Source organism: Rhea americana, unplaced genomic scaffold, assembly GCF_003343005.1.
Source record: "Rhea americana isolate MKP2758 unplaced genomic scaffold, rheAme1 scaffold_88, whole genome shotgun sequence".
NCBI classification, from domain to species: domain Eukaryota; kingdom Metazoa; phylum Chordata; class Aves; order Rheiformes; family Rheidae; genus Rhea; species Rhea americana.
The window spans coordinates 2,334,318-2,359,675 of record NW_028187066.1 but is presented as its reverse complement, the minus strand read 5'-3'; the positions used below and the strand labels follow the sequence as shown (position 1 = coordinate 2,359,675).

Below are 25,358 nucleotides of genomic sequence, written 5' to 3'. Positions count from 1 at the left end.
GGCGCGGCCGCGGCGCTCTCTGCTCGCCCTATCTGCAGTGCGGGGACGGCGAAGCCGAGGTGCGGAAGAGGAGAGGGAGGAAAGATGGGGAGAGCGAGGGGGGGAAAAAAGAAGAACAAAAAAAGAGCTGCTCCCGCCCACACGCCAAGCATCACTGCCTGCAAACGCGGCAGCCTCTCCCCCTGCTCCCTCAGCCCCACCTGCGAGGCGGCAAGCTCGGCTCGGCTCGGCCCGGCCCCCGGCCCGCCTGCTCCGCAGGGCAGCCCCGGCGCAGAGCAGGAAGGATGCGGCCCGGCTGCCGGGCCTGCGGCCAGGGCTGCTCGGGGACAGCCCGGGCTGCACCCGCTTCCCCGGCTCTGAGCCCGCAGCGCAGAGATTTTGCACAGCCCCAGCGTACAGAACGGCCATTTCTACCACGGCGAATCAGACCCTCCCTTACTGCCAGTGACCATGTGCCGTGTGCTAAACACTTCCAGAAAAGAAATTCTGCCCAACAGCTTTTTAATCGGGTGCATTTTCAAGCAACCTGAGAGGGGTTGGTGCAAAAATTTCACTATCAAATTAGTGGTTTAACTGACAACAAAGAAGAGTAATTGAAACAATGATAGCTTTTACAATCTAAACTACTCAGGGCTTCTGTGGAAGAAGAGATTTATCACACCGCATTAGTCAGACTCAAAGATCAAGCTACCAGGAGTCTACCTGCCAACATCCGTAGCTTTGAAACAACAATTTGTTCCTTTATTAAGAGATATTTTATTATCACTCACATTACAAAGATATGAGAAAATGGGCTACAGATAAGCAGGGAAGGCAATCGTGCAAAAGATGCATGAAATCAAACACAGAAGCAAGGCTTTTTTTTTAAAAAAAAAAAAAAAAAAAAAACAGTTACAGCCATCTTTGGAAGTTACCGTTAATTTTTCAGAAAAGTGTGATTTTGATCATGCTCCTTTAAATATCTGATTTGGTTTTGGAGCAAAGTCACTACATTTGAGCTGCCAGCTTGCACTCTGAATAGATAAGTCTGTGTGTTGGTGGTTTTTTTTTTAAACAAAGGTGACATTTTTCTACTGATGTAGATGATGCAGAATAACTTTATTTCAGTGCTAGCTGGAGATGATGATTTAGTGGTTAAAGAATCAAATTTGAAATGAATTAATCTCCCTGGGTGTACAGATCATACCAATGGGACTGTAAAAGAAATATTTCAATACAAAAATAACGATTTAATATTCCTTTCTCTTTTTTCTCTTTTTGAAGGAGCATATGCAAGTGGCACCACATCATTCTTACAGTATTTCAAGACCGACTAATTTAAGGCCACACACCTTGCCCAGAATCTCAGCATCTACAGCCAGTTTTGGGACCTGCCATAAGGAGGTGATCTTGTCAAACCATCCAGTGAATCACTCATCCCACAGAACTGAGCAAAAGCATGTTACCTTCAATTTTTAAACAATTACAAATCAGCTCTAAGAAAGAGCCTTCATACATGGCAGACAGTTAATCCAACACTGCTCTTAAGAGCAACGCAGCAAAGGACTACAGTCCCCAGCAGGAGACGAAATAAAGTCAAGCTATACTAACAGGTTTGAAGACCCAGTGGATCATTAGCACAAATAGCTTTAGAGACATGGACAAGCCTCTCACCAAGTATACACATACATGTTTTAAGATAAAGAGCCTAGCTTCTAGAAAACTGTATGGCACTTTTTTTAAACTATTGATCAAGCAAAGCTTCTAATTTGCCAGCGGCAAGGTTTGCTCTGTACCACTCCCTGGACTTGTAGACATCTAAGTATGACAAACTCATATAAGTTTGTCGTATTCACCACTATACATTGTGACGAGTCTTCAGTGGCAGGGAAATTTTAAAGTGTATGGAACTACTGTTCACACAGTCAAATCACTATAGTTTCAAGTTGGTGAAAAGGCAACAGTTTCCAGGCTTGGACCAAAAAATGTCACCAGCCAGCATGAATCCACTCTGATCCACCAAGGAATTGAGGTCCATAAGTTGTCACCTACAACTACTGGCAAGACAGATGGTGCTCAGAGACACACGATTTTAATTTAAAGGCTACCCCAGACACTTCAGCTCCAGGTATCTACTAATTACCAATCTGAGACTTTGCTGCTTTTCTCTGTCGTTCATTTATTCCCTCCCAGGCAACACAGTCACTTTCTAGCAAAACTTCTCCTCATTTAGTTTCTCTTTGCAGTCTTATTACCACCTGCTAAATATGCCTTTTAAAGGCCTGAGCGTACTTTATACTGATGTAGATCACAGTTGACTTGCTCGATCATTATTGGTCTTACGTTGATTTGTCTTGTGCTGCTAACACCAAGGCCGTGGGTTCAATCCCTGCAAAGGCTATGCTGAGGGTTGGACTAGAAGATCTCCAGAGGTCCCTTCCAACCTTATGATTCTATGACTAGAAATACTGTCATTATCTATGATTAGTCCTACAATCACAGCTAGTTTTTAGCCAGGTTTGACATAGAGAAACCTGCTCCATTTACATTAAACCTCCCTGTTCYTCAGGCCATTTCAGTTTTGTCTGCATTGTGGCAATGAGGTAAAATATGCACAGCTGGAAATAATCTGCAGAACGAAATAAGCAAACAGCACAGTGGAAGGAACAGCAGCAGAAATGGGGCTGCACAGGGATCCTGCTATTAAAGGATGCTTCTCTTTTTCACATGGAGGTTTACCCAAATGTAGGACTGCTTGAGGTACGTTTCATTGGAAGACTAAAAATGCTAAGACACCTTTAGCTGTGTCACTATTTCTTATGAGCGTGTATTTCTTATCCTCCCTTTATTTCATACAAAAGTATACAGACCTTCTGTGATTATGATTCACATTGCAACATCCCAATAAAAGTAAACACTGAAAGTCTGAGGAGAGGGCCTGTTAGCATGCTTTTGGAAACCTGTGTTAGTAAAAATGCTAAAAGTAACATGTACTTATGATCTTTAACTAACAACTTTTCCTTTAGAGGACAAATATTTGGAATGTCATGTCTTTCTGAAAATTTGATAAAAAAACCTTTTAGATGTGTTTAGATATTTGTGAATACACATTTGAAAAAAGGGAGTTGTACTACACTGTATGCAAACATACACAAGAGGAAAGGCCAGCTCTGGGAAAATTCCAATTTAAACAGTCAAGACAACAAAAAGCGAGAAAGTTTAAAAACACCTTGCTTCAAGCAAAAAATCAAATAGAAGATAATTGAGTACCTTCCTGACCTCTAAACTGGAAGTACATTTAAGTTACATGTTAAACCTCAAATTGGATTTACATTAACATTCTCTTGATTAAATAACAATCACTTTTATCCATTAACCAGTTATCACAATAAAGCAGCTTAAAAAAAAAAGAAAAGAAAAAGAAAAGGGACTATTTTGTAATAATGGTATATTTTATGCCAAAGCATTTTAAAAATTATATACAGGCAGCATTACCATACCAGCTGCTGGTACAGCAGACAGTCATTAGACAGCATGTCTACATCAATGGAATGAGGGAAAAATTTATATTGCAATCACAAGACAAAGCCTATTGTATTAACCACATCACAGAGCCATGGCCTGCTAAGCTCCAAAGGTCTGTGTAGTAGCTTTAAGAGTCCAAAAAATACAATTGGGAGATGTAATCCCATCACTACTTGGCTTCAGCTAGCACTATAGAAGTTACCAAAGATTTGAAACTCATACCAACACATACTCTGATGTGCATGCTAGTTCTTCATGAACTTCAAGAGAAAAGATTTCACTTTCAACTTGTAGGGTTTTGACAAAGATTGCGTATAAGAGAAAGCACACTGAATGAAAAGTGTGCTCACTTTGGAAGGAAGAAAGACTAAGGCAGTTTAAGATTCTCCCAGGAGGCAAAACGATTTTAAAAACATTTAGTCCATTAAGCTATCTATTCCACTGGAGCATAAAATTCCTATCCTACCCATTTCTGTATTGGTTCTATTATTACACACCCCTCCTTCCAAAACCAATCCCATTTCTTTTTGCTTGATCCTAAAAGCCTCTTCCTCTCATCTAATACAGGCTCCTTAACCAAGGTGGAGTTAATACTTAAAAACTTCATCACAACTTCATATTATGAAGTAATAACAAGCATGACCCACTAGGAGTCTCACACTTCTCCAATGCACAAGATGGAGCCGCATCTGATAGCTTGAAAAGAGCTCTCTGGCATGTTGGGTCCCCTGACACTGAGGGGCATGGGTGCTACAGCAATGCTGGATTGCATCTCCTTGAACACAAGAGCCTACAAGGTGTCATAGCCCAGCACTGCTCCCAACTCTGTCTTCAAGTAGAGCTTCACCTCTTGCATTGGCAGTACTACTCTGCAGACTTCCTTCATGACTGCTACTTTAGACACCACTGGCCCATAGATGCTTTGATCTGCCCCTGCTGTGACCGCTGTGTGGGCCACCTAGTGCAAAAGAGACTGTAGCAAAGTTTTACATGGCCATTGTTGCAGCAGCATGCAAGGAGGCTACGGAAGAGTGGACACCTCTGTATTAAACAGAAGGAGAAACATGATTCTGGACTGACAGATTCAGTTCTGGTGACACACCACAGTCCCTTCAACATGGCATTAATATTTTAAACTTTTTCTTGCTTTTAGTAATTACTCGTACCACTATGGTAGATAAATGTTACAAGAGAGGTCAGGAACTTGCTGTGTCCTATATTAGATGCCAAAGACAAAAAGAGCAAGAGGCAATCCTTGCATACAAAAGCATGCAGAGCAATTTTAAACTGATCGACGGACAGGAAATAACACCTTTGATGCTCAGAGATAGAGATTCAAGATTTAAATGGTTAGTCTCGCGAAGTGTACAGCAGAGCTCAGAAACAAATCCAAACATGATGAATCTGAGTCCAATGCTTCCTCTTCCTTTAAACTGCACATACCCTATTTACTTATTTCCCCCTTAAAGCATATTTACTGTGTTGCTTGTTTCTGAACAGCACCTTCTCTTGAAGGAAGTGTTAAAACAGTAAGCTCACTTGTTCTCAGAGAAATCAAGTCAAACTAGAGAAGATTTGGGGAATACTCTCACTACAGAGAGAGTAGCATGGCAGTAGGGCTTTGTTTTTGGCTAAGATGTCTGAAAGAGAATATTGCCTGCATGTTGTTTAGCCATATCTGTTGAGGACTGATCTAGAAAATACAATTTAAAACAGGGCTGCTTAGCGTAGTGTATATCTTTCAACAGGAAACAAATCTACAAGACTAGTACTCCTGTGGTAAAGAGCCCACAACTGTATAGACACTGCATGATCCTTCAGCCTATCATAATCAAGATGTGGCGAAGAGAAGACTAAAGACTTGAGATTATTTATTGTGAGCTTTAATATTGCTTCTCCCTCTCCCCCTTCCTTCTCATACACACTACCCACTTTTGCCTTCTCTTCTACATGTGTGTACACTAGGCCAGGATCAATGAATGTTGGTACGGGAGAGAATAGAGAAGGTCCCTTCAGCAGAGCCAGCTCTCCTTGAGCTCGATATCACCTACATGAACATGCACTGTAATTTTCTTTTAGGGAATAAGAAGCAGTAAGTGTACTTACAAATTGCATGTTACTCAGTTACATTCCCTTTTGAAATTTCTGCCAGATGAGATACTCTCTGAGGAGTCTGCCTAACCTTTCCAACATCAATGAAGTAACTGCACTGGAAACAGCATACATCTGTAGTGAAGGCATCTGTAAACCAGCTATGAGAGCTGTATCTAATACACCTGGCTATACCATGATGGAATGCAGCTGTGATGACTTATTTCCCATCGAAGCCGGCATCATATTCATGGGTAGTGAATCAGTGCAGGTTAAGCTGTCTGCAGTCCCTCAATTCTTGGCGTGCCCTCACAGCAGCAAATGAGATGCTTCTGCAATAGGATCAGACAGGTGACCATGTGAAAGCTCTCAAAAGCATCACAGGTAGTTAAACCAGTGGTACAGCCATGCCTCTCAGCCCCCTTGAACCTGCTTCTGTTTGTGAAGACAGAGCTATTTAAACAAATGTTGACATCTGTACAGCAGCAGGAATCACTAGGGCCAGCAACAGCAGACTGCAGGTACCTGGCTCCTTAGTCTGGTGCACAATCCACTGCAGTGAAAAGACCATGTTTTCCTGAGTTCTCTAGGAAACCACTCAGCAGTAACTACAAGCTTTTCAAAGTCTGCCCCCCTACAAAAAAAACACGTTGTAAGTTAGGAATACGTTACTGCACAAATGCTATACTTCACAAGTTATCAAATCTCTTCACTGTATCATCAGCTCTCACCACCACATCACTAGAAGCTAATATTCTGCAGCATCTGGAGTTTATAGGAAAAGCTGGTTTCAAAAAAGGAAGAATTAAATTTGATGATAACATAAGGGGCAGCAACTGGTGTCAACGGGCCGGGTAGAAAAGGTGGCCTATTTCATTCTACGTCTGCCACTGGGAAGAGACTTTTCTGAGCTTAAGAGGAGAGAACATAAAGAATTTCTGAAGAGTAAAAAATAACTCAATTTTTTAATCATTGTGTGCCACAAATCATCAAGGGCACCTCAAATATTTCAGGAGAAAAAAAAATCTACCATCACATTGTAAAACAGACATGATTTTGGAAACCTTTATCCTAACTAATAGTTTTGTGGCTGCACTGAGGACATAAAACAGATCTAACTCAGAACCACCCATGCGGAAAACAAAAAGGGATTTAGATTTCATTTGCTTGATCACAGGACAGGAGTAAGTTAATTCCTCTTATTACACCACTAATAAATGTCGACGCAGACTTGCACAACTGACTAAGCCTGATATCCTATTAAAACTACTTTTATTCACTGCAGCACCTGTAAATTATAATGCTAGGCCGCAGCACTACTGTAGTAGGTGCTGTACAAACACAGCAAAAGACAAATTGCCTGCTTTAAAAGAAAGAAGATAAAACACACTAGCATATGTAGGTGCACAAGGAAACAGTGAGATGTTATTGGTAAACATGATACACAGCAATCATAGGAGCTGCTACTGTGTCCTTTTGAACTTGTCTTTGCCATGAAGCTCTCTAAAGGGAGGGCAATGAGGCAGCATGAGGTCAGCAAGAGAGATGAGGGATTAGGTTTTAATCATCAACTCTAGTTCAACATGACTAAACATCTACAAGAAAATACTGGTATGTGGGAAAGAGAGGTGCTTGTTTTAAAACCTGTTAAGTGGGGGATGGAGGTAGGAAGCATGAACTAACCTTGAATACTCAATACAAAATAACAAGTAACACAACAGCAGAGAATAGGTTGAGAAGAGCTTTGTATATTGAAGCAAGGAGAGAAAGACATCGAACAGATCTCCAATGACTGTAAGGGAAGCATTGATATCTAGCACAGGTAAATATCTATGTACAAACACTGAAATGTGTGTTCATCTCAAACTGAAGTACACTGTTGCATTTAATTCTCTGCAAACACACACACAATCCTCCAAAAAGACATAAGTACACTCAGTTGAAAAAGTATTTTCAGAAGTTTCCTGTGCTCCAAACGCATCCAACTACCTCTATTTGAGAAAAACAATAGATAATTTGGTAAGAGGATCTTCTCATACTGTAAAATTATACAGAAAAAAAAATCAAAATTAGCCTTCATTTTTTTTCTAATTAGGTTCAATTTTTAAACAAATTCTAAAGTCATAATTGCCATTTGAGCATCACAGTGTTCTGTGTTATCCTCATTAAGAAAATACAGAAGAAGTAGAGAGACCTATTTATTTCACATATTTCCTTTATGAGCTGAATATAACAGTAAAGCAGATCAAACACAATTACATTTCTTTTCCAAAGTGAACATTTGCACCTTATGAGCAAGGTAAAAAGCCATGTTATGCACAGACTGCTATAGTAACAAAATATGTTAGACTTCATGCTACCATTTACTACAGCAGTAGTTAGCAACTGGAACAAAAGTCACAGCAGTACTTATATGCCCAACAAAATACATACAAAGAACATTTTAATATATACAGTAAGGAACTGAAATCTCAGTAAATGCCTCTTTTTGTGAGAGAAATTCTCTGTCACCACTGAGGCACAGAATTAAAAATACTATTTTAGTAATGAGCATATTAGGAAGAAAGATCTTTGAGGAGGCCCTACATAAAAACATTGCTAAAAAAAACTGAATATAAAAATTAAAAAATGTTCCCTTATCTTGCTAAATGATAGAAAGTAAACGCATGACTTAGCCAGCTATTCATATCCCATAATCCTGCTTAAATGCCATGTGATCATTAAAAAAAAAAAAAAACAAAAAAACAGACTTACAGAAAACCTAGAGCAATATATGGGGCGGAGGAGGGAGGAAACAACTAAGAACTACTCCTTTGGCAGGTATGATTTGTGGTCACATTTGAAACAATATTTGCAGGATGGAGGTCACAGTGCATCGCAAGCTCTCAGCTCTAAGACAGAGCTCTTATTCCTTTATTAGAATTTGATTATTTGCTTAGCAGCTAGCATAGAAATTGCATTTTACAGTGTGGTTTGCTAGCTTGATTTGCCATTTCTGAACTGCCTGAACTGCCATTTCAGAAACAGCAAGGTTTTAATCCCCATAACACAGCTAACGAAAGCTCCAAAGATGAGATTTATCCACAGGCAGAACAAAAGCAATCACCAAAGTTAGAGYCACCATGAACCAGAGAACCTCTGCATTGATCTAGGAAACACTACTTATACTATATATGACACTTATACATAAAAGCTTTTATGTTTCTTTTATTACTGATTTTGCAGTAATCCTAAAGACATCCATCAAACGCCAGGATCAGACCGTGCACGGCTTTCTAAAGATATGCTGCAAAAATACCTTGGTCCTGCACTGCTCAAAGATAACACAGCCTTTTTACCAGCATAGATCCCATTACCTACAGCCTCCGGGTAACTCTAATATAGGGGAATGGAGAGAAAACTGTTACAAGAGACTCTTGACATATCGGTTGTTGAAGGAAGGAAATGGCATTCACTCCAGCATAAGCTAATAAGCCCCACCGATCTCTTAGGACTACAAAATTTTCATCAGTCCATTCGGAAGTCCTCTGCGACTGCTCATGCTCTCTGACCACATGTTCTTCAGTGCTCGTTTGCAGATGTATCTAGCTCACCAATGAAATGGGAACTTTCCCATTGAGTTGTGTGTGTAAATGAAGCTTTTGAAGCCCTAAGTTCCTCCAGACCACATTATCCCCTTCTCCGTGGACCATAGCACATTCTACAAGCATTGGAAGAGGAAGCAACTAACATAAAAGCAAATAAACCTAAAACTAGCACCTCAGCCTCTAGGAACAAAGAGAGTAAGGAATATTAATCATTTAAACAAATTTGAAAAAGAGACAGATTTTTATTGGAATACATAAGTGAGATGAAGAAGAGAAAATAGTTGTCATGACAGTATTACTATTCCAAACTTTTTTATTCAGCAATTAAATGATAACACTTCAGTTCATAACCCACTCTCCTATGTTAAGTTTACTGAACTGAATGTGGTTATGATTAATCAAAGCCTCATTTGATACTGAAGTCTGAACCATTATGATTGATTTTAACACGTACAAGAGCATTTAAGTGTGAATTCTGGTGATGGCAAAGGCAAAACTAAAATTCAGAACTGCAAAGCTCTGTACCTGGCTCTGGTTACTTATTACACAGTTGAGGACAACTCATTTCATTCCTCTGAACTTGTGCTTCTCCTATCAGCCTTTGACTGGTCCCATCTTATTAAGTGTTTTTCAGAGTCCCTTATTCCGCATTTGTCCAGTGCGGAGCATATCAGCTTTCTGACTTCAGTGGGCATCTCTGCATACTACTATAAACAAGAATATTTAATTCCTCAGTTTAGAATTCTCTTTAAAACAATCAGCTGTGTACACCAATTACTTCCTCATTCTGACTTTCTTTGGTCTCACTGGATAATTGTCTTTCTTTCAGAGTGCTAAAGGGCCCAATAGCTACTGCAGTTAACCACTATTAGGCCAGATGAAAAATTAACAATAACATATTGAAATAATACATAAAACTGTTAGATACCTATGATGTCTAATGCAACCTAAGGCCAAACAGAACAGTTTATGCTCTGTATTTTGACAGTATGTATTGTATAGATGGCAGGGAAAGCACTACAATGATTGGTGCTAGGTTGCTGTGATTTCAGGAAGGTAATTACAATTATAGAGAGCTAAGTCTATAAACTGTCTCACTGCTGGCAAAATGCATCAACAAGTTTCTAATTTTTACTAAGTCAGAGATAAATAATAGGCTGACATTTTTTTTCTTTCTTAAAAAAAAAAAAAAAGGTTCTGGTAAGGTGAGGTAATGTAGAGAGGTCACATGGAGTTAAAATCCTTTGCAAATTTCAGTTGTACCTGAGGAGCACTCATTCACAGCTTAGCAAGTCAAATTCAGGTTATAACTCCAGGGGGCAAAATATTTTAATAGTCAAAGGTTCTTATTTTAGTCTTCCTCCAGAGTAGCACCAGAACATAATTATAAATAGGATTATTGATCCAAGTGGACAAAGTTTGCAACCCACTTTTCTCACATCTTGTTTTTAAATGTCAAGCCTGTTGTGCAAAGCTGCAAAAATCTAGCTGCTAGCACTGCCTGATGCTCTGTAAATTAGTCTATTTGTAGTACGAATCACCTCAAGCAGCTGTTATCCTCCATTTGATCTTCAGTATCCAGGAAATCTTGTCTTCAAAGAGTAAGTTAACCAAGGAATGCTTAGGGTGTGCCAGATTTGGAGATAAAAATGCATCTAAATGATTTAAAGGCCATGTAGCTTGTTGGGCAGTTGCAGGAGGGTTAATGGGACTTAACTGAAAGTTCAAAACAGTAAAAATGTTGTTATTTCAGTTAGTAAAAAAAGATTATTTGTACTGAAATATAATTCATAGAAGAATAAAAAAAGGAAGTAGCACTAGATAAGTAGAAAAGACTTATATGCACAATCTTATTAAGCAACTCTTTCTCTCAGTCTACTTCCACGTATAAAAGCATGTCACAGAAAGATTTAAGATTGTAATGACATGGTGTTATAGTTACAGAGCTCAGATGCCCATCCTATAAGCTTATTAACACAAACAAACCCTTAGATCTTGATTATGCCATATTTACCATAGATGTCATGGGTTTTCACTACCTGCAGGAATCTGAGTAGGATCTGTCATCAGCTCAGAAGTGCCTAAAGGATTTGTGAAATATGAATGCTGGAAATATTTTTCATGTGCATTCCTTGCACATCACCTTTTGCAGTACCCCTGTGCAGCTAGCCTCCTATCAACTTCCCATTTAAAGCAATGAATTCTTAGGTTACATCCCAGACATTGATGAAGTCTTGCAGCAAAGACTGAGACTACTTTTGATTCCATGCATGATGGTGTTGCACAGAGCTAGGTGTTGAACACTTTGCTGAGGAGATGCACAGCCCAGCTGTGTGCTCCTCTCTCTCCCCTGCCTGACACACACACTGCCCCAGACAGATCTCACCGGGCCACAGCAGGGTGATAAGCTCAGTTTCACACTAATCCTGAACCTACGTGGCAATCAGTATCCCAACTCATTTAACCAAACTAATTCAGGGAGTAACATTATTAAACTAACTAAGCTCTACTACTGCTCAGATATCCGTCTCATTGACTACAAATGAACAGAGAAAATAGCGTTGACTGGCCAAGTTATTTCTGAGGTCATGACCAGCTTAAGTGCAGATAAAGGACCAGGTTATTTCAACTTTCTTGTCAGCAGACAACAGAATCCCTCCTTCAGGCACCTAGAATGTGTCCTAAGTTTGAACTTACTAAAAATCATCTTCTGAAGTTACTGCAGTACTAGAGAAACAACAGGTCACTGATTTCAGAATCACTTTGCTCAGGAAAATTTGATAACTAATAATAGAAGAAAAATACAAACAATAATCTGCCATCACTTTAACTCACATTTTTAATGCTCAACAAGTATTTTACAAAACAAGTACTATGTCCAACATATCAACTTTTCATGGCACAGCTGTTGTGAAAAGCTTAATTCTGTGGACTCAAAATTCTATACGCATCAAGAAACTAATCTTGTGCAATCAGCTCTGTAACAGTATTAGTAATATGGTTACATACAAGACTATGGAAAAGAAGGCAGTCAACACTTGAGTCTTATGCACATATAAAACGTATACAATCTCAGATATAGCACAGACAACTATTTCACTGTTGCCACAGCTGCCAAACAATATTTAAAACAGCTTACAGCAGATGGTGTAGGACAAGAATTTGGTAGTGATTCTGCAATCTATACATTCATATACACTGAAGAATCTGCATTTTCTGCCACAAACCAGGCCTAGATTCAGCAGCAAGATTATTGCTTATAGAAGGATTTATTGAATTCACTGTTCAGATGGTAAATAATGAAATACTTTAAAAATTGTTTTATATTATATACACATTCAGCTGTTAATATCCCATCAATTTCTGCATAACACACAATGATATAATAGTTCTATTATGAGGGGGGAACGGGAAAAACTGAAGCAGTAGCTGACACTTTCGCCACCTTAAGTGACCACTGCAGGATGAAAGCATCCCTTTCACCCCATCAAAGTCAATCAAGACTGCTTACAGAATATGCCTATGTGGCACAGTTTAGGCAGACTAAGTCAGTCTTGCTTGACTCTCACTTCAAAGGTTTGACATCTCCTAAGTAAGACCTAAGGAATCTACATCTCCTAAGTATTCAAAATGGGAGGAGGAGGACAAGAGGACGCAGGGATATTATTATGAATTTGGCAGAGCCCACAGCCTGCAGAGAAGTTGGACACCAGGGCTGGTTGACCAAGGTCTCCCAGCTTTCACCATGACCATGCTTCTTTGGGTAGAGAACTACTGTCTCACACAAAGATGCTGCGCTCAGTAGCTACCTGCCTGGCACAACACATCATCAATCAGCCAATCCACAGCTTCTTGCTTCTGCTGGAGACACATTTGGAACTAAATTTAGGACTCTACAGGCAGGAGAGAATAGGAACCTGAAAGCTACCTCCTCTCATATTATCCAAGCTTGGCTGCTCTTTCTGCTTAGCTCCCACCTGGCTCTGAATTCCTAGCATCTGCTTTTCCTGAGAAAAATCACACCCCTCAGGAGGCAGCAGCTCCTGGGTCGGTCTCACTGAACTGAAAAAAATCAGCAGCAGTGAGCTAGGAGGTAATACCTCTCTCAAGGACGTAATGGTTCCTCAGTCAGTAGGCTCCACAGTATCCCCAGAAATTTCTGAGCAGCAGCAATCCGAACTCTGAGTGTAGCCTGTTCCCCATTAAAAGTAGCAGCAGAATAGCAATTAAAACAAGACAGTGGCAGGAAGGTGGGTAAGTGCCTAGATTCTGTTTAGACTTCCAAGGTTTCTCACTACAGAAATCCAAACTCTGGATCCTGCCACTAGTCTGACAAACAGTCAAGACTGTGTGCTAAGTTAAACCTTAAAGGAATTTAACTGATGGAGCCCCTGATAAAAACCATTTTTAAGAACTGCGTAAGTTTTAGCTGATGATGCAATAGGAAACAGTATTTGTTAAGACGAAGCAGAAGAGAAATATCTTCAACAGAGGTAAGAAACTTTAGTGAGGAGAGCTAGGGACAAAGAAGCATGCTAGAGAATATCCAATATGCACAAAGATTCATTATAATCCCAAAAGAGGTAGAAGGAAAACATACAGTTTAGGAATGAGTTTTGGCTCTTAGCTCCCTAGACCAGCCAGGCAATCCCAGTGTAGAGCAGCCAGGGAATGAACTGCAGAGTGGCTGGCTGCGTATTCCCAGGAAGATCACAAGTTAGCTGGAAACATTTTAATGGAAAGCTCTGTCATAAAATACTGCCTTCTGAAGAACAAAGAAGCAACTCGTCACTGCAGAATGTTATCTTTCATGAAAAAATATTTCTAAAAGCTAAAAACATAATTCAACTTGGACTCTTCCCAGGATAAACATTTTAACTTCTTATTTCAGAAAGGCTCGTCATTTAACATGAAAAAGACTTAGAAGCATCAAAATCTGAACAAAGCAGTTTAGTTCAAGATGCAAGTTTTCAGAATTTTGGTTCATAAGTAATTGATTTCTGTGAATGAGTTTACTTCACATTGGAGTAAGAGATTGTTGGTTTTGTATTCTTAAAGCAGAGTTTACCTCAGAGTAAGGATTACACGTTTTGTACAGCTCTAAGCACTAGCTTTGGACATCTTCTGAATTTGATACTCTGCAAGTGCACAGACCTATGCAAGTGCATGGGAACTTTTTAAACAGATACAGTCAAATCAGACAGCAAATCTGACCTCTTATTTTTTAGAAAAAAAGTATCATTTCCTTTTTAACACTAGAAGAACATCTTAGGAGGTACTCTTACTTCATCTTGGGAATTAAGAAACTGATGTTAGACCCAAAGTGACATCTGAAGGATACCAAGTTTGTCACTGAACAATCACATAATTTGCTAAGTTCATAATGAAAATGACTGGACAGTTTGCCAATTTAAAGTTTATATTATAGTTTTGTTTCTACAGTGGAGAATATCAGCCAGAGAAGATGGCACAGTCAGCTGAAACATTTTTAATTAGCCAGCTAAAGGCTTTAGCACAGAGCTGACCCTTTTTTGTGGACGACCTCTGTAGTTGCATAAAATTCTACAAGAGCAAATCCTCAGTGACATTTAAGAACAAATCTTGCTGTTCTCACAAAGCATTAACATCTTGTTGCTCCATGTTCCACTCTTCTGGTATTGTGTTTGACAACACTCTTCTCTTCTTTCTCCCCACACTCACTAGCACAAATCCAGAATACCTGATCTAATTTACAATAGCAAACACAAAACATAACACATAGCTATTTATTACAATGTTTTTCCAAAAGCAGGTGCACAGAGGTGAATGGTGCTGTTCACAGTCCTCCTCCTCCAGACTAATGCTAGAGGAATATGCAAGTAATCCTTCTTAGTGCACGTTCCCATTGCAATGGAGTAAGCTTTCAGGTTTGCTGGAATCTTGGCTGGCCAAAGCTGAATGAAACATAATTATCAAATTGCATTTAATTTTATAAGAGCATATACACTAACTGCAGTTGGCTCTTTCTAAAGGTTCTCTGGTGACATTCTAAGGCATCACACAATTTATTAATAATGCTGGATAACACTGAGCAAGCCARTTAAGGTCACACCTTTATCTACAGTCATTTTTCCCCATGCATAGCCTAAACCCAAGGGCAAGTGAACTTTATCATCAAACTCAAAACAGCTGCAGCCCACTGGTCAATGCAGCTTACAGACCAAGAGCACAGCTACAGCCCCTACTGTGCCAAGCTCAGGCATCAGTCCTCTTTCAACCTCTATCTAAATACAGTTCTGTATCTCCACTTTTCTGGCTACCCCATTATTTCATTCACTGCAAACCAGCACAAGACACAGAATGAACTACAAAATCCTTGATTACCAGTCCTCAGCCCATCTCCGTATCTTGAATCATAAGTAACTCAGGAAGCCTTCACTCTACGCAGCATAACTAACAGTTTGTTGACAACAGCACTGAATGAACAATAAAAAAATCAGTAATATTCTATGAAGTTACATACTTGAGGCTACAAGGAGGCAACAGACTGTAAAGAAGAGAATGCTTTGTGCCTGACTGGCTTTGGTGACAGTTTACCGAACAATGGAAGATGATTATTGTATTGTCAAGTTATGATTCTACTTCCTTCCATTTCCCCTTTCCTGCAGGAAGGCAGCCCAGAACAAAAGATCAGGTAGGACTAAGAACCGTTCATTAAGTAAACCTAAAACCAACCACAAGCAGCATTTCCTAGGTATGCATTTCAAAAAGCTAGAGAATCTATTTAAATTATGAAATTTGTTAACGCCCATGAAGGGTGAAGACTGGTAATATAACCAAGAATAAATATAAATGAGTTAATAGAGAAAATTACCAAATTGAAACATATAGCCCCTTGAGTCATCTGAAGATGACTCATAAGAAATCAGACTCCATAAGAAGCAAACCACCTATTTCAACTGCACTAAAAGAAATGTAATTTTTATAGATCAATTAAATTGTTTGTGCTACGAAAAGGTACTGAAGCATATAAATCTGGCTTCAAATATCAGTGATACTGAGTTCAATTTAAATACATATTACTCTAACAGTTGGAAAATGAAATACGCTTTTCCAAACAAATAATCTGCTTCACATCCACTTGGAAATCTAAAGAAGAATTGGAGATGAACACAGCAAGTATACAAGAGTTTCTGTTTTAATTGCAAATGCAATAATGGAAACTGCACAGACACTAGTACACCAGTATTTTTTACTCTTAATACAGAACATCCTCTCCTCTAATATGTATTTCAGCCTTTTGAGTAAGGAACAAGAATGTAGTATCAAATGCAAGTTTAAAATTAGGCCAGTAATTTAAGATTCAGTGGTGTGATGATTTTTTTCTTTTTGTGTTTTTTAAAGACAAGGAATGAAAAGAAATTAAACAACATTGCAGCAGAGAGATTCTGTGGTAAATCATGTACCTACAACAGCAGGAGTACCTTAACTGGGATATGAGAGGGAATAACTTCAATAACTTTACCTGGATGAATTATTATGCATGTACACAAGTGTTTGCCCTAGGTTAAGACAGACATCTAATCCACAGTGACAGTCAGATCAGTATTACCTGTAGGATGTCTTAAAAATTGGATTGTGGGGACTGCATTAGAAGTCTACAGCATATTGTATTAAAACTATTTTATTAAAGCTGCACAACACTTTCACTGTAATATCTTCAGCTTCTTACATACTTAAGATGCTTTCACCATATGAACTAAAATTTTCATGAATGTCTGTCTTGGTCTCCTAACTATTGAGGGAGCCAGAGGGATTGAGAAAACAGGCAAGAAGATAACTAGTGCATGCAGACTAAGAGACTTGGAAAAAGGAACAAGTAAAAACATGAGAAAGACCAAGCATGATGTGAGGAAAACTCAAAAAACAAAGTAGTCTGACCAAATGGCAGTGGCAGACACTGCAAGATAGACAAGATTTAGGAAAGGAGAAGTGGAAGAGGGCTGAGAAGTCCAATATTTAAAACCTAGGCAGAAAAGCTAACAACAAATTAGGAAGGGGGGGGGGGAAGCATGCACAAATGGGAGCTGGACTAGGACACATAGATGAGGCAGACTGAAGCTAAAGGAACATGCTTTGGAGGGAGGATGGAGTGAGGAGAAAGGAAATCGAAGGTAAGCAAACAAGTACCTTTGCTTGTCTAGATCACACTTATCCACACACGTTGGATGAAGGTGATCTTGCCCAGTCCCTCCTAACCAATGCATACAATTACAAACAGGGCTTTCCCAGTTTCCCTGCAGGTGTCCCCACAGCCTCCTAAGACAGCTGGTGCTGCAGCGATGATACCACATTCTCAGAATGTCAAGGAATGGGCAAGGAGTTTAGAGCAGTCTCCTACCAGGTGAACACTACCCTTCCTCCAGGACTCCAAAGGGTACTTCTTTGGGACCAGATGAATCCAGTCACTGCTGGCTTTTCCATCCCATTAGGATGCACTCAGAGATCACAAACGCTGCAACTAAGTATATGAAGAAGTGTCTGAATTTCTATAGTTAGACTCCAAATTATTCAGCCCCCACAGTCAGGAGCTTCTGAATAAGCCATCACCTCCACAGTCATGTGGGAGTTATTGATCTCAATTACAAATAAGATGTTTGTCACCATTTGTTCAGCGGCTTTATATATGGAATTTAAACACTTTCTGAACAACATTTATATACCAGTCAGTGCCTGATTTTTAATCGTTTCATCGATTTATTGTCTGACCACATTTGTAAAGCATTTCTAACTTCACATTGCAGGAACAGATATGAAAGCCATCAACCTATGAAAACCAAAGACAGAAACCTCAAACTCTGCATGAAATCAAATAATCTGTCTCCCTCTGCTGGCTCTGCACTAAATCAAACCAAGAGGAGGGAGAAAGAAAACCAACCAACCCACCCACTCACCCAGAAAGCTAATGGTTATTGTCATTCTAGAGACCTCTATATGGAAGTCAACGATGAAACAGCAGAAGAATATACTTACCTTTAATATCAGTTCCTAAACCAGTATTACAGAGTACAGTAAATGTCTTTTAAATACAGTAAGAGACACACTTAAAGTTAATAGCTATATGGAAACCTTCAAAGAAATTTCATTAATTTGGTTGCAACTAAAAATATTTTTTTCCACAAAAAAGTACAAGAGACTATTACTGAGTGTTCTCTTGATATAATTTCAATCTATTTTATAATGACAGATTTAAGCATTCCTGCTTGCCACCAGCTGGCTGAGCCATAAACATGTTGCTGGATGATTTTACTCATACATTACCTATTTTTTTATTAGAAGTACAGAAGATCAAGATTTGCAACTCAATTAAATTCCAGTTTGCAATTTGATTGACCAAAATAAATTTAATAACATAAACAAGCCGTCTTTATAAAAGAGGGGCAGAAAAGAATGAGTTTTTTCACATATTTGGATGATAGCTGCAAAAGTAATGGACAAAAATATTTTTGATACATACACCTTGGTATATTTTTTACTGAATTCTGCTTTTCCCAAATGACACAAGCATAATTAGTGTGTTAAGCTCTCTGCTTGCTAGAATGGATTTGAAATAGTTCACAATGCTCCAGAACAACTTAATTTTTGTTATTCCAAATGAATTCCTTGAAGACATATTTGATACCAGGCCATCACTGATTTCTCTTACTGATTTATTTCAGCAGAGTTTAAAATCTGTAGTATAATAAGCACTTTTAAAGTGTAACTGCTCAGCCATATACCTTACAAATCAAAACAGTGCAGTGTACTGCTCTTAGCATGTATAGAGCAGAGTAATTTATCTATTGTCCAACAGAGTCACAGTCATTCATACTTCTGATCAAAACGTACTTCGCTCTGTAGTGAATTTTGTTTACCGTGGTGATACTTATCTATAAGTAAAACACATGCCAGCTACCAGTAATAAGGACTGATAACATCAAGAAAAATACAGGAGGTTCTGGAGACCAGGCTGACAGAACCTAGCATCAGCAGGTACCCAGTAACTCTTTGCTCTTCCACATTTATTCGATCTGTTCTGCAGCTAAAATCCTGCATGCGCTGCGCAGAGTATTGTGTCATGTTTCTTCAGTACATTGAACAGAGACCAAGAGCCAACAGAGCTGGAAAACTGACCCCTGGACTTTTTTCTCCATGGTTTGCAAGCCTGACAGTTCTGTTGAGTTTTTGCCTGTTTGTTATTTGTAGAGGACAAAACTAATGCATGATATATATTTCGTCACAAAATAAGGGATCGAATCTATCAGCACTGCAATTCCCTAAATAACTGAAAATTACCACAAAGAGTGAATTTGACAGGCAGTGTTTAATAAAGGGCCTGACATAACAAAGCTAAAATTCATTACCAAGACAGGACTTCCATTCGTTTTGAAATAGTATTGTTTGCAATTGGCATGTACAGTTTGTGTAAAGGAAATATTCAAGCATCTGAATGTGATCTTAATGTTAATTTAAGGCTTAAATTCTATCTTTCATTGAGAAACAATCAGACTTCACTACTGCCATACGGATCACTTTTTTTCTTCGCATATTCGATAAGCATACTAAGCAACTCTATATAAACCAGCCAAAGAATCACTGTATTATAGATTTTGACATTTAAAAAATATTTTAATGATAACACAACTCCAAAGAGTTTTAGTTAACCACTAACAAATTAATTTTAAAAAGGAAAATATGTAACAACTTGTCCTTAGTGACCTGATAAAGGTTTTAGTACTACAGGTTGTCATAATGCTAATGCTGTACAGAAAAGCACATTATAAAATTTCATGGTATGTAGCATAATATTAAAAAAAAAGAGAGAGAAAGAAAAAGACTTTTCAACAATAATAAACTTCTGAAAATTAATATATTGAATATTTTTAAAGGAGAGGGCAGTCTAAAGAAAATCCAGTTTCCAAGGGCTTTAGTCAGCAGAAAAGCTCAGTTACATTTCAGTTACTTTTAAAATGAATTTCTTAATGCTCCATCACATTAACTGTTCTTTTTTTAAAAGTTAAATGAGGAGACAATAGATGTTTCCAGTGTTAGCATAATAGTTCTGCTGAGATTTAAGATGTTACATCTTCAGCAGCTCCCCTACTTAAGCCAGAAATCACCTTTTCCCAGCCATTCATCCCTGCCTCTCCTACCACCTTCTGCATCATGCACACAACAGAATCAGGGAACTGCTACAGAAAAGAAAATGAAAAAAAAAAGAAAAAAAAAAAAGGTTTATCTTTTAATTGGATCATCTCTCAGGAGATACAGGAGATGATACAAATACAAGAATAAGAGGGAACACTGGAGGGAACAAGGCCAGCTGGGCCTGCCTTTGGACAGCTGTTCACTGAATTGCACCTTAGACACATGAGTACCGGGAAATTCAAAGCTGAACAACCTCTGTCAAAGGTTTATCACAACATTCTCTGTATAGTGCTAGTATATTTGTACTGAGGGATACAAACACAATCTGAATCTACTCCATCCAAAGCAACTGAAGTCATTAGGAGTCCTTCAACCAGTTCCAGTGGCTTTGGATCAGATCTTAAAATAAGAAATAACTAAGTTTTAGTTGTCCTGGGACATATAAACTTAGATTTCCCGAAATGTAAACTGGAAACCAGCACCAGGTAAATATTTTGTATTAATAATAAAAATACCTAACCTAAAATAGATTTAATACGAAAACCTATACAAAGGCTTCAAAAACCTACATATATATGCATGGCTATTAAACCGCATTATATTAAAACTTCAGTTGTTACTAGCACATTTAGAACATAATGCTTCTTTTCTTTAATCTAAGTATGAAAAAAGGTATCCAAAACCACATTACCATATTCATATTTAAGACAAAATGCCACATCACTTGGATTCAATAGGCTTTTACCTGACAAAGGCGGTCAGGATGTTCAGACTTTTAAAAATCCTCTAAATATTTAAACACATGCAAAATTCAAATAGTATCATTTAMAATGAGACTACATTGTGTGCTTAAGTGTTCACAGTACTGAGGACTCAATTATCAAGCTAATGTTTAGTAGGAAAAAGAGTCAGAAAAAGAAATACAGTAAGTAGTGTGTGCCAGACAAAAACTTCCATGCTTGGTTTTAAGTAGAATGAAAGAGTACATATAAATGCTTGAAAATTAAGCTTTACAGTAATACACAAACCGTTAACTAAACTACATTAGCATATGCCACTACAGTAAGGTTTTTTAATAAAATTTTTACATGCACCTCAAAGCTATACAGGCATTTTTGTGATGAGGCCATGCTTTATTTACTGTACCTGAACATTTCTGTACCTGTCACGCTGCATGTTAATGAAAAAGTAAGATAGGGAATGTTAGATTATTTTCATATATCCTTTCTAAAGGCATATCTTTTTTCTTTTACAAATAATATGACATTCAATTTCACTTTAACAAAACTAACAAAAGCACTACTAAAGTGTAACTTTAGATGATGACTTTGCCAAGTCAAATGAAAAGGTTTCATTGTGTTGGAAGAAAAGACTAAACAATTAAAAAGTAACATTTCTCTTTCCCATGCATTCCTTTTGAAACTCCCCAAAAACACAGATGCTGATAAAGTGGTCTGAGAAAAGTGAGTTTTACTTCTACAACTCAGCTTGAATCAACTCAATAGGAGCTATGCACTGTTAATAATGTTCCAGAAATTACATATGTTGTCTAGTTTTAATTAGAAAATTTTCCATTTATGCCATCTCCCTTATGCCATATAAGTCTACAGTTAAACACAACATGCACACCAAAAAATTCAGCTCAAGAATTCCTGAATATAAAAAGCCTGGCAGACAATCTACAGTAAGAGGTGCCTCACCAACACACAGATCTGAAGCTACTACAGAATATCTTGCTGATTGCTGATCAAACTGTACTTCACCTGTTTCCAGGCACATACCACAGACATAGGAAGCCAGTCACATGTAAATAATAGTATAACCTGACCTCTCAGTTTTAAAAATAATTTAGAGATCACATATAATCAAATGTGAGAGCTTAATTGAACTACAACCCACATTAATGAAATAAACTACTTACACTAATACACACGTACACAGAACAGTACTTACGTCGTTTCTGGGAAACTGCCTGTAAACAAGCCGTGACAATATCACAGTTCTTCTGGACTTTATGTACAAGTCTGTCCTTCTGTTTCAGAAGGCGAAGCAACTTTGCCGACTGAACTGAAATTCTGTAATTCAGTTCTTGTTTTATAGTTTTCAGTTCATCGACATCTGCCAATAAGCACAGAAAGTTACTTCAGGCCAAAACATACATAAACAGCTTATTGCAATAGACAGGTAAAGGGCTTTGCCTCACATTTACATAAACAAGCTTTCCACAAATTAGTAATTCTATTAAACAATACATTTCCCAATTACAAGTATTTTCAGGATCTGAGCTGAAGTCTTAATTTTCTTTTAAACTGAAGTATTTGACTTACTGCACAGTGTATGAATATTAATAATTTACTGTTATAAACTGGAAACATTATGACAGATGTAGCCATAAAGTATCTGCTCGTTATGCTGCTATAAATAGTACTTTCTGGAAGCTGCCTGTGGAAAACGTGTGTGAGGAACAAGAAAACACTAACAGACACAGGAACATATTTAAGCTGGCTGCAAAGTTAGAAATGCAGTTCCAGGATGAGCTCTGAATGGGAAACTCCTTCCARTAAGAGGGAAACTAGGTGACTTCAACTACTAAAGTTGCAGTTGAATTGGTCAGTCACAGTACCACTAAAGCATCCATAGTCCCAATTAGCTCACCAAAAAGAGGCAGTCTTTGATGAGCTTCAGAATCAAAAAAAAGGGAGTCAAGTCAGGGGGAGATGTCTTCACCGTGTTACATTTTTGAGTCTCTCCTCTGGTCTCAGAGCAGCACACCTGATCCATGAACGCTTGGGTCTTGCCTATCAGACGCTGACCTCTTCAGTTTTTCTCTATAAAAGCCTGCTACTTCTGTTCTTCAGTGCTAAGTTTTCAAATCCTATCACTCTCACTCCAATCATGCCTCCCTGATGATGCAAATCTGACCCAGTGAAGAAAAGAGTTTATGCATGTAGGAAAGAAAAGCTGCTCTTGGTGAAAAGGAGAACAGTTTAAGCACTCTAGAACTTGGAAAGAATTTGGCTTTATGAGCTAAAGAAGTGAACAAAGTAAGTAGGATGAGGTGTTTATCAACCATGGGATGGTAGAGAACCAGAAATGACTGTAAGAAGGCTAGCCACTGTTAAGACAGCCACACGTTTTCCACCTTCTATCAGCTTCAGCACCAATCACTCACTCGGTGCTAACCAATCACTGGTATGCGACGAGAGAATTTTAGAACCACATCTATGGATTTTAAGAGCAAAAAATTAGATTACATTCCTATTGACTTGTATAGAAAAAAGGAACAAGATGGATGGATTGGAAAGAATAAAATCCTAGTTAGTTGTCCCTGTAACAATAACTGATTATCCTTGCAGCAAAACTCATGAGTTTTGATTCAACGACAAAAAAAATATGCCAGAACAAGCAAGGCTCTTGTTGAGTCACAGGTTCCCACTGGACATGTAGAACAACATGACCTATGTCTTGTAACATCATCTCATTCAGAAGCCAAAAACAGAAGCAGAAAGCTATTTGTACAGGTCAGAAAAACAGGCAAGTTTATTCATTTCCTGCTTTTTTTCCTCTCCACAAGAGCAAGAACAATTTAACATCATTCAAGAGACAAGAGGCTTTTGTACAGTCTTCCTAGGTTGGAGTTGGAAATCATATCCTTTCGCAAACATTCAGTGTCACATCTGCCTGTTCCTCATTAGAATTATTTGATAGTTTAATTTTGGTTAGTTGACCATTGCAAATACATTTTCTATTAAACATTCTTTTTTTCCCTGAAACACATGGGTTTATCTGCAAATAAACTAAATTGGACAATTGTAAAACTCAAGTCTGCCAGAAATAAAAAGACCTGAAAACTAACTACCTTTTATGACAAAATATGTGTAGCTTCTGTTCTGGCTTAACAGATTTAGCATATCACACACATTTATATGGATGTACAAAAATTTGCTTCCCAAGGGTGTGCTCTGTCCAGTAATGCCTAACAGAAGGACCAAGAAGTCTTTCAGGAAAATGAAAACTGGTTATTATTTATTTCTTTGCTCCAAGCAAAGAAAACCACTGAGCCTACAAAATCACGGCAGCTTTGTCAAATCCTGCACAGACACTCTAACAGCAGGCGACACTCTTTCTGCTCCTAACGCGCCCAAAAAGGAACAGCGAGTCAACAGCACACAAGGCTTTGAACAAGACACTGTCTGGCTCCTTCCCAAGGAAGCTGCACATGGGGAACTGTAGGGAAGAGACTGATGTTTGCATTTTAAGACTGAGGTAATAAATCAGAGTGGAGTGAGTGAATGTGTATATGTGTATCTATCTATCTATCTATATGTATACACACATATATATGTATATATATACATATATGTGCAGACAGCGAGGCAGGGGAGCAGGGACGATACCCTTTGAGTGAGGCTCCTTTGCGCGGTGAGAGGAAGAGAAGGAGGCGACAGAGCTGTGATTTCCAGCCCAGACGGCGGCACAAAGCGGCCACAGGCCCCGCAGGATGCGGCCCTCTCCCGATGGCGGCGGAGGGACACGGGGGACAGCCGGGCACCCCGCCGCCGCCCCAGGCCAGGGACGTGGCAGGGCCGGGCGGTACCTTTCATCCGCAGGTACTTGATGTGGCTCGGCCGCTGCTGCAGCTCCCGGAGGACGCGGGAGCGGGCGCTGCCCGACGGGGCGGCCGCCTCGGCGGCAGCGCCAGCGCCGTCGGCGCGGTACAGCTCGGTGAGCAGCCCGCTCACGAGCGACGAGGTGCGGCTGGACCGACGGCGGCCGCCAGGACCCGCCTCATCCTCTTCCTCCTCGTCGTCGTCCTCCTCCTCGGCCAGGCTGTCGGCGCTGCTCCCCCCGCGGCCCGGCGCGGGCTCCATCTTCTCCAACCGCCGGCGGCAGCGCAGAGTTCCGGGTTCGGCCCGTTCCACAGCGAGGGAAGGGGGGGCGGGAGAGTCCAAGCCGCCACTCCCCCCCCTCCCTTCCCCGCACCTCGCGGCGTGGTAGAGGCCGCCCGCG

The 25,358-nt window shown here is 39.2% G+C and overlaps 1 protein-coding gene across 2 annotated transcripts in view; it reads right to left on the bottom strand.

Annotated features, from left to right (window-relative positions):
* The window catches only part of TBC1D30 (TBC1 domain family member 30), a 56,479-nt gene extending 31,121 nt beyond the window's left edge, over positions 1-25,358 (bottom strand). The window contains exons 1-2 of one of the 2 annotated variants that reach the window (XM_085323809.1): positions 24,946-25,358; positions 22,302-22,466 (exon numbers count right to left, since the gene is read on the bottom strand). In XM_085323809.1, the coding sequence (XP_085179935.1) occupies positions 22,302-22,466; positions 24,946-25,219 (439 nt within the window). In that variant the 5' untranslated portion in view covers positions 25,220-25,358. The remainder of the gene's footprint in view (positions 1-22,301; positions 22,467-24,945) is intronic. The other variant, XM_085323808.1, reaches the window with a different exon arrangement.